The sequence below is a fragment of the Penicillium griseofulvum genome (assembly GCF_001561935.1).
Source record: "Penicillium griseofulvum strain PG3 chromosome Unknown contig_27, whole genome shotgun sequence".
Lineage (NCBI taxonomy): Eukaryota > Fungi > Ascomycota > Eurotiomycetes > Eurotiales > Aspergillaceae > Penicillium > Penicillium griseofulvum.
The window spans coordinates 23-9839 of NW_024467486.1; the positions used below are offsets into that span (position 1 = coordinate 23).

A 9817-nucleotide genomic window follows, 5' to 3' on the forward strand; every position below is an offset into this window, starting at 1 on the left:
CCTGTCAGAAAGTGGATCACTCTACATGTACATTATCCATGATTTATAGTTGTTGTATCCTGCATATCGTTCGCGAGGGGACAGGGTAAATGAATTCTACTACTAGCTGTACCGGTGAGGACACCATGGCTACACTGTGGTCACTGCGTCTTGATGCCCCTCATGCCGAACATCCCACCAAGCTAGAAACGAGACATATTACGAGATGCGCTCTACAACAGATTGTGCCTTGTGGTCAAGAGCAGTTACCGAATAAGGCACTGGGCCTGGTTATTAGGGACCGGGTGGGCTAGCTTGTCTTCCAGCGCGATGTGCGACATGTCTTCCGTGGATACCAACTAAATATGTTTAAGTGTCTGGGGTTAATTTGACCAGGCGCTCCAAGTCTCAGCAAACCCCTGCTTCATAAGTCGCTCATTGTCCAGAATGCATTGATGCAGTGAACAGATGTCACCTCTCCCAGTACAATGCTGGAGACGTTACCGTGTGTAGACCTCGCCAAAATCGTGGGTTGAATTCGACCCTTGACCCAAAACCCGCCAAGAAATTTGAATACACGTAATATATACCATATTACATATCTTTATATGAGTTACTATCTGTATTACGTCTGTTATTCCGTAATATACGGGCTCATGGGTTCTTGGCGGGCTAGCGGGTACCCATGGGGTACCCGAAAAAGCAATATGGCGAGGTCTAACCGTGTGAGATTCTGATGCTGATCGCGGACTGGGTAAGTCCTGGCGTGTTTGGTTTGTTTGATTCACGTTCTCTGACTGCCTGCCAGCTGCCACCCGCCCACCTGCGCGCTCTCAGCCGAGTCTCGTCGAGATTATATTCAGTTTTGGTTCCTCACATCTACCGTACCATTGCATTCCACGCAGCAAGTGAGTGGGCGCTGAACGTTTTGGATGTCGACTCCTTCTTTCTCCACCTCGGTCAATCCCGGTCCGTGGGCTATCTTCAGCACGTGAGGAACCTGCAAATCCAGCTCCATTTCATCTCGTCCGGTTTAATCGATGTGCATATTACAACATCTTTCGCGCGGCGGGGCTGACGGAGTCTCCGACCACATTGGGAGCTTCGGACGAGGCGACGCCACATCAGCAATTTTTGGACGACGTGAAGGATCAATTGCAGCTGGTATTCACCCATTTGAAGCCCAATAGCCTGAGCACTTTTGAGTCCGTATGCGCTGGTGCCCGTTCTCGGGATCTGTGACTGACCAGCAATAGATGGCGGCTTGGGACACGTGTCCCGATGGGAGTTCTCGATCAGGGAGGCTATCTCAGCCGGTATCAACAACGCCTCTCCCGTCTCTCACTCGTCACGGATGGTACCTGTCCTCAGACATGGCACCGTCTGGAAGGGCTGTCCGAACTATCGAGTCTGACGGCCTTCGAGTGGGAAGGAATCCAGCATCAGACCGAGGTTGATTTGCTGCGACAGTGCATCCGTCACAATTGGAGCCATCTCGATCACCTATCCATCGGCTTTGTTTATTCCGCTTCCGCCCGTGCTCTGTGCTGGGAGAGCCTTGGGCTGCAAGGGCCGGAGCTTGGGGTCGGGTATCCAGGGGTCGAAAAGCCGGCAGCTGTTCCGACCCTGTCAACCCTAGCACTGTCGAAGGTGACCCTTCCCCCGGATCTTTCATCGGAGAACAGTTCAATATTCTGCTCCCTACGAGCGCTTACGCTGCGGGACTGCCCGAATCAGCTGTGTCTCTTGCAGTTGCTGTCTCGGTCCCAAAAGCCGCTGCAACTCGAGCACTTTGAAACCTCTTTTGATTTCCTACTGCACGAAACGGGCGAGGGGCGTAGCCTCTCTTCGGTTGTGCGGTTCCTGCGTTCGTTTCGTGGGCTGCAGCATCTGCATCTGAGGTTGTCCAATTTTCCGGCGTCGGAGTCTCGCATCCAGGACGCCATAAAACACCACCAAACCACGTTGAAAAGCCTTGTCTACCATGAGCGCCAACTCGCCCCCATCGACGAGGAAGGTTTGTTTGAGGATGATCGGGATGTGTCGCCCGTGTGGATTGCAAATTTGTCAACCATTGTGGATCTGGGCCAGGTGACTGCTTTGGCACTGTGTGCAAGACCATCTGCCACTGTAAGTCTTTGTCAGCCCAGCGAACGTGTGCATGCTAATCAAGACAGCGGCGGTGCCTTCGACCCACGGCGGAGCATTCCCAGCTTCGGCTTTTACATTTGCGGTTTAGCGGTCCCGAGGGAATCCATCGAGATATTCAACGAGAGATTGTCACCTTCCTCCATGAAACGCGCAAACCGTATTCACGGGACCCTCGTTCGCGCTGGGGTCCCGTGGACCAGGATGTCTCCAGCGATAATAATGACTATGATAGTATTCTCAACGCGTACTATGATAGGTCGCCCCTCGAGTGTATGGATTTTCAGGAGGCAGTGCTCGAGTCATCTGCAGCAATAGCAGAGGCCGAGGATTTTGTGTCATTTGCCGAATGGGCGTTTGGCCCAGGTGGACTGCCGGCTCTGCAGGTCCTTGCGTTCGGCGACTTCTCTCGCGGTGATCAGTATAGGGGGCAGCAGTTTTTGATGCGACGTTCTTATCCTGCGTGGGAGAGTGACGGCAAGGGTCTCGCCGGCGTCACGTGCGACGATACGACGCGGCTACCTTTCTGTCCGGCAGATACGGCTGATCCTTCGATTTGGGATGGTGTTTCGGTGGACGGAGCTCGGTTTCTGTCCGCATGTCCAGGAGGCGGATTGATAGAGTCACCGTATGAGCCGTAGGCCTGTTTGTCCGGTCTTGGGTCTTTTCGCTGTTCTTCGCGGCAGACTGCCTCGCGACGCAAATATTTCAAGTACCGAACTTGGGTAAATGGCTCAGCCACATATCATTATTATCTCTTACTAGCTTTGATATCTAGAATTCATATCTTTGAAGTCGGACCGTGATTGTGTAGCCTGCCGTAAGCCAAACCACGCATAAACATATTAGGTGCGTCTAGACAATTTTCCAAGCAAATCCAACAGAGATGATTTTGATTGGTCATTTCGCAGCCACGAAGTCGACCTTTTTCCCATTTATATTATACATTCTTCGCGGCTTTGTCTCTAATCCGTACAATTGAGCCGGCCCAGCGAAATGTTTACCTGTGCCTGCGCGCGCCCGCAGTTTTTTGCCGGCCCTCAGTTAGATGAGCACGATTAGGTATAACCGACAGTTCAAACAGCGCCCTCAGTAAGGCATCCTTTAGGTGAGCCGGGTGCAATATTAGAACAGTTCATTGCGGGTTTTTTTTATCTCCCTAAGAAAAAACCAATTTAGCGTGATGCGGTAGATTGGCATATAATATATAAAAAAATATTTCCTCGACTTAGATTGACTATCTTCAACTCTCTGTCCTCCTCTATCTGAATCTAGAGGAGCTTTGAATCCCTCCAACCCAATGGACACTCCTGCTTCCCACTCTCCTTCGGGACGGGCCAACAAAAGAAAGCGAGAATCACCAGATTCTTATGAGAAGCCAGTTGGGACCCCAGGCAGCACCAAACAAGTGACAAACTCTTCGAAACAAATGCCACCGGGTGAGATGAAGGTTAGGTTTCACCTGGTCCGTATTTGATCGGCTCTAACCAAATAACAGACAACCTCGATGGGTGCGGCCTGTTCCCTAACCAGTGATTTAACCCAAATCCTGCAAAAGAAACCCGCTTTAGCATCCTCCGCTGTTGACCTCCTGGACCTATATTTGTGCCTGTGGGAGTGTTACATGATCAAGTCTGCCGGCAAAATACGCTTGGAAGAGGAACGTCGTCTCCTACAAGACTCCAACCAATGGCTGGTGGGAGAGAATGAGAAGCTCCAAGAATGCTGTAATAACCAGGAGCTGCTGCTGTGGGATCGTCGTCAGGCCTTCGACTCTATACATCAGGGTATTCTCGGAACATTGCAGAATAGTGATAGACGCTATTGTCATATAAATGAGGTGCAGTGAGTTTTTGCTCGAGCGAAATGAGACCGGCACGCTTGACCTGGCTATGGCTGGGATTGTATTGGTAGGCAGAGTGATAAACAGGCCTCGTGGTTCTTGCGTTGAACAGGAAAGGCAGGCAATGAACGGGTCGGAAAGGATAGTTCAACGGGGTGGAATATGGGTGGGGCGTTCCATAGGCAGCCTACTACTAATGAATGTACTTTCAACAGAAGAACACAAATAAATCACCGTCTGCATCTGCGTGAATCAAGAACAACCAATCACTGGCACACGATGACTTTTGTTCAATATGGCCAAATATCTGGGTTTTGTTTGGTTTTTTCTCTGTTTACAAACACCCTGCCCCCCCCCATCCCCCCAGTACTTGCTGCCAGTCATTCTGGCCTATACATATAAATCCCTAATGAAATCACAGAGATTTTCTCACTCTCCAAGCCTACCTTTTTTTCGCAAACCGCCTTTTGTCGTGCAATCTCTCGTGCTGCACAGAAAGAATGGGGCAACTTGATCAACTTGATTGGTTGAAATATCTTCGATGACTAGTGTTGGCGCTGACAAAAACCTTCAGACTTCGATTTGGATCTAGACCTTGAGTCAATCTGGAGAGAATCGCCGAATATACCGACACCACCACCTTGTCTCGCAGCCAATCGCAGCACTCTCAGTTCAATCCAACCTATTACAGGATGGATCGAAATCAGATTCACCACTTGTACACGGAGATTCTTTCTCGAACCATCTTTTGTAACACGCTATTCCTGTTACAATTACTATACCCCTGAATCCTTTCCTTGGCGGTATTCCAATCATATTTGCTTTCATATTACGCTCGATGGCTTCGAGCTTCTAGAATGTTCATCCTGCAAAAGAAGGCAAACAAGGCAAGCAGGTTACTTTGAGAGAGGGAGTCTTGGTTCCGAAGAGAAGTCTAGACGCCGATAGAGGAAAGGTTTCGCAGGGGCGGTGGTCGATCGCCGAGTGTGGATAGGGCGAGACTCTATCTGCTCACCTTTATTCATCCTTCTGCTTGGTGAGTACGTGAAAAGACTAGAAAAGTCCGGGATATACTAAATACTAGGAAATGCACGTGACTTGGTAGCCTTCGTCGTGAGATTCTGTAAGGATCGCATGGTTTCTATTGGATAGTACTAGCTACGTATGTGCGGATATTACATAATCCCGACAAGCTCTCGCTTCTCAACCAATAGAAACCCCCACATTCTCGTTGTGATTACCACTTATTTGCTCACCCGGCCTCAGGCACTCCTGAGGGAGTGCGGCCTGAGGCCACCGAGGAGGTGCAAACCCTGCAAATCCTTCGGGATAACAGTCGTTCCTGGGAGCTTGGTGGTCCTATGGCTGCGGCACGTGATTTCACCACACCTTAAAACAATCATGAAGCCCCTCCGTATCTTCAACTCACCCACAGCCTCCTAAGGACGTCAGTCAATATGACCGCACTCGTGCAAAATGGAATTGATTTTACCGCTATTCGTCAAAAGTTGCTCGATCGCGCCAAACGGGACGCTGCTACACTAAGACTACCGGCATTATATCATCGTTACCAGCTCGTCCATCCGACAGCAACTGCAAATGAGAGAAAATATACGATCTTGAAAATTTGGTCTTATCACAAAGAACATGGAGAGGAATGCTTCACGAATTTTGAGAAAGATTGGTTAGAAAAGAGGCACATAGGTCAAGCGTGGAGGCCAGGTTCTGTCATTACTGTCAAAAGCTTACGGAGCTCCGGAATATTGCCAAGAATGAAGGGTTTGCAGATGAATTGGACCCATATGGCGCTCAGTTCAACATCGAACCTGTGCACCGGATACTATCCCCTCGATCTTCAATTATTGTTAAGGCATCAGAGATTCCCATAGGTTCGCCCCAAACCCACCCCTTAGATATAACATATTGACTAATAACTGCCAGAAACCACACCAGAGCCGTTGTCAATGGTTCCCTTCGGTCGAGACTTGGACTTTGAGGATTGTGGCAAGCTCGAAGAGAATCAGGAAAAATCCTTGTCGCCAGGGTCTCGCATAGCTCTTGTTGGTCTAGGTGTAGGGTAGGCTGGAAATTCCTCCCCGCAAAATGTCGATTGCTAACATGGAAAGAAAAACTAAATTGGCAGTGGAGCTCTCTTTTCGTACCCGTGAGAATTCGCCGGAGACGTGGTTTCTCTGGACCTCAGCGCGCAGCGCAGATCGCCTTAAAGACGGGTTCTCTGAAATTGCTGAACGACTTAAGATCCATGGTCGTCAATATCCCGAAGCGAATGTATTTGAACTTGTGATCAATTGGCTTAACAAACAAGAAAACGGAAAATGGGTCCTGGTTTTGGATAACGTGGTTAGTGAAGCCTTACCAACGGACGATGGCTACCAACAGCTCTGGGGATCTCTTACGAGCTCTGAAAATGGCTCAATAATTATCACCACGCGAAACAAGGGAATAGCATTGAATTATATCAATGAGAACGATGCCATTCTTATCGAGCCGATGGATGGGCTTCATGCGATGAGTCTGATGCAAAAAAGATCAAGCGTACCGTTACCTGAAGAGGATGGCCAGCTCCAAAATCTTGTACAAGAACTCAATTATATGCCCATGGCCATCACGCAGGCTGCAGCCTATATCAATTCTCGTCGGTCTGTCTCGCCTGTGCAGGAGTACCTGGAATATTTTCAAACGAGCGACCGTAACAAGGTCAAGCGACTGAGTTATGAAACTGCTTATATCTATCGTGATTGGGAGGAATCAAGCGCCATCTTGAAGACTTTGCAGTGTTCACTCGATCAAATTCTCGCGGTTAGGCCGTCAGCGGCGGATCTCCTGTCTGTCATGAGCTTTTTCGACCCAGAGAGCATACCAGCACTGCTTCTCCGACAGGTCTCCACGATGTGGAGAGGCCGAAACTCAAGTTCGGGTGATCACTTTGAGGAAGATGCCCAGTTCTTACTGGGATACTCATTGATATCTGTAACTCAGGATCCTAAATTCTACAGAATGCGCAGCCTGGTACAGCTCGCGACACGAAATTGGCTTGATATCAATGGGCAGACTGAGCAATACATTGAAAAATATATTGATATCCTTCTGGCTGAATGTGAGCACTTGGACAATTTCAAGGTACTTTTTCCACCTATCCAATCGGCGGCCTCGAAGAAGCCAACTTTGCAGAGCTCACTTCCGGGGTGGGCGTTGGTGCTCCATGAGGGAGCAGAGTATGCATGGAAGGAGGGAAATTTGCCAGATATGAAAAGGATGGCGCGGAAAGCAACTTGGGCCCGGGAAACGGTTTTTGGGCCTGAAGATGAACGCACCATGGCAAGTTTCAACTTACTAGCATTCACCCAAGAGAATACTAGGGTCTAACCCATGGAAGGGGAGTGTATTCACGGTACATGGGAGTTTGGTTTTGCCATTAAGCATGTGATGGAAGAAGTGGGCCGACGATGAGTGGGAATTCCACAAGCCAGGGTAGATGGAAGCTGCCGATCACATCCGATAAGGCCCAAATTATTTGGATTATGTTGAAGTATACAAAATATAAGAGTCATCTGATCTAGGGCATGCATCGAGTAATATTCGCGAAGTACGTTGATACAAATGGGTGAAGTAAACACCGGTGTCGCCATTGGCATACTGCGGCGGTAAGGGGATAAAAAGCCCCAAAAATAGAATGATAGTAATTCAAAGTAGTCGATGGAGTTTGGTTGAAGTCACTTGAGAGAGAGCAATGAGATGTCCAGTATTTTAGGTATAGGTATTTCCAGCAAGTTATGACACTATCTTTCATTTTATCGCCCTTACAATACATGTCGATATTTTAGAATATGCTAAAGCGTATGAGGACTAGCGTGTTTTGAAGTATGGTCCGGGAAAGAAACGAGGTGAATCAAGTGGTGAAACTGAATTCGATCCATCGTGTAGCATATCACAGTATGCAAAGAGTAAGGCCGAGAGGCCTCGCGTTATCGACTGCATTTTATACCCTAACCATGAGAGCGAGTGCCCCTTTAGCTGGACTGGGCCAGATCCGTTATCCCCAGACACCTGCGCCGATGATATTTTACTCTACGTGTCGGCATTCTTTCTTTTTGAACGGGTGCACTGGATAGTAATCCGGCTCAGCAAGCTCAGCCCGGGGACCGGAGAGGTTGTGGAAGAGTATCCGTTCTTTCTTCCACGGGTTGAATCGATGTTAGGAAATTTACGCAGAGCGCGTGGTCAGATACGTGATATCATCTCGCGGAGTGGCTACATGGGAAGTGCTGGGGAAACTCGATTTCAATTGTCATTGCGGCCGCTGATGGAGATTGCAGCAGACCCTGGCATGCGGAGCGCGATTCCTCTATCTTGCATCCACCCCTCTCTGCCCATAGCATCGTTTGATCCACAATTCTTTGTGCAGAATATTGTTGGGAACTGGGGCATATAAATGCTCTGGCTTTTGGATAGTCTGTTATCATAGGGTGGATCCTTTTAGTTATGGTTTTGTCGCAGACGATTTTTGGATGATAATCTCAATAGAACAAAATATGGATAACCATCGCGTTTACTGAATGACATTTACTATCTTTCGTGGTTATCTTTTCATTTGTGGGCAGCCCTAGGTTTCCCACAACCGGTGACATGTAAACGGGGCGTATTATGACATGTAGGACTTCCACTCCAACAGTTGCTATAGGAGGAAATTTCGTAAGCCAATTCTGCTTTATTGGAGTAGCTATTGCCTATGGGTATATCTAGCTGCTCTTGGACCAGCTATGTACGGTTTAGTTGGAAACTGCGGGACAGCGCGTTGAAGATATTCCCTGCAGAACCGAGTCGATGAATTGTGTGACACCGAAATCTCTAGTACAGTTGGGATTTTCCCAGGCGATGAGTTGGAGAGGAATGAAGAGCATCTAAAGCTCGCCAGCGAAAGTGCTCGAAAGGATTGTTGAATCGACTACATTTATTGTAGACCGGGTATTGAGAACTGGCCTCGGCACCGCTGCTACGGCTGTGGCCAGGGCCATAGCGATCATCAGTGCGAGTCTGTCCATAGATTGCATGGTTAACAAAGGAACAGAGTTTGAATGGACCGGCCAGAGAACTAGCCAGTTTTATATCTGGGCTTCGGCGTCTCCAAACGCGTTGGTAATGTCAATGACCGCTCGGTCTACACAGGGATCATAAACTCCCTCAAAGATATGCACCGGTCTCCCCTTCCTCGGGCGTGAGATTCTGAGGATTAACGGTGAACGTTCCTTATTGATGCCTGATCACGAAATTGCTTTGAGTCGATTTCTCAAAGAGTGCGGTGTAATCCCGGTTCCCGCCTAAGAGATATTGAACAACCTACTATAGAGAACAGGGGTGGTTTATGTTTATGTTAACATCATGGTTAAACGTTCAAGTCTGCTCCTTGATCACGTATGTTCGGTGCCACAAGGTCAGTTCGGCGAGCAATATTCTCTAGACTTGACGGAAATAGACTTATCGAGGATCAGATATTTGAATTATTGAAAAGGCCAAATCAAAAATGCCTTAATGGGATAATATAACGTTGTGCATCCAAAGTCTCTATTATCTCTACAGCCTACACGACTATTTTTTATTTATAACGCACACAATCATGAGCTGGTTCCTTGGTACTAAGCTATCTAGGCTTCGACGTCGCCAAACACGTTGATAATTTCAATGACCGGTCTGTCTATACAGGGATCATAAACTCCCTCAAAGATATGAACCGTCTCCCCCTTCCTCGGGTCGAGGATCTGAGGGTCAACGGTGTAGTTTTTTATTGATGTCTGATCAGGTCGATTTTCAAAAGTTGCAGTGTAATCC

The 9817-nt window shown here is 48.3% G+C and overlaps 2 protein-coding genes across 2 annotated transcripts; both read left to right on the forward strand.

Annotated features, from left to right (window-relative positions):
- Positions 1-715: 715 nt before the first annotated feature.
- On the forward strand, positions 716-2768 carry PGRI_096040 (uncharacterized protein; the record flags this gene model as incomplete). The annotated part of the gene is made up of 5 exons (XM_040797317.1): positions 716-733; positions 788-938; positions 992-1184; positions 1236-2109; positions 2157-2768. 5 exons carry the CDS (start codon positions 716-718, stop codon positions 2766-2768), a joined length of 1848 nt encoding a protein of 615 aa, XP_040643653.1.
- A 2974-nt stretch (positions 2769-5742) lies between these two features.
- Positions 5743-7357, forward strand: PGRI_096050 (uncharacterized protein; the record flags this gene model as incomplete). Its single annotated transcript, XM_040797318.1, has 3 exons — positions 5743-5749; positions 5912-6047; positions 6097-7357. 3 exons carry the CDS (start codon positions 5743-5745, stop codon positions 7355-7357), a joined length of 1404 nt encoding a protein of 467 aa, XP_040643654.1.
- Between the last annotated feature and the right edge of the window lie 2460 nt (positions 7358-9817).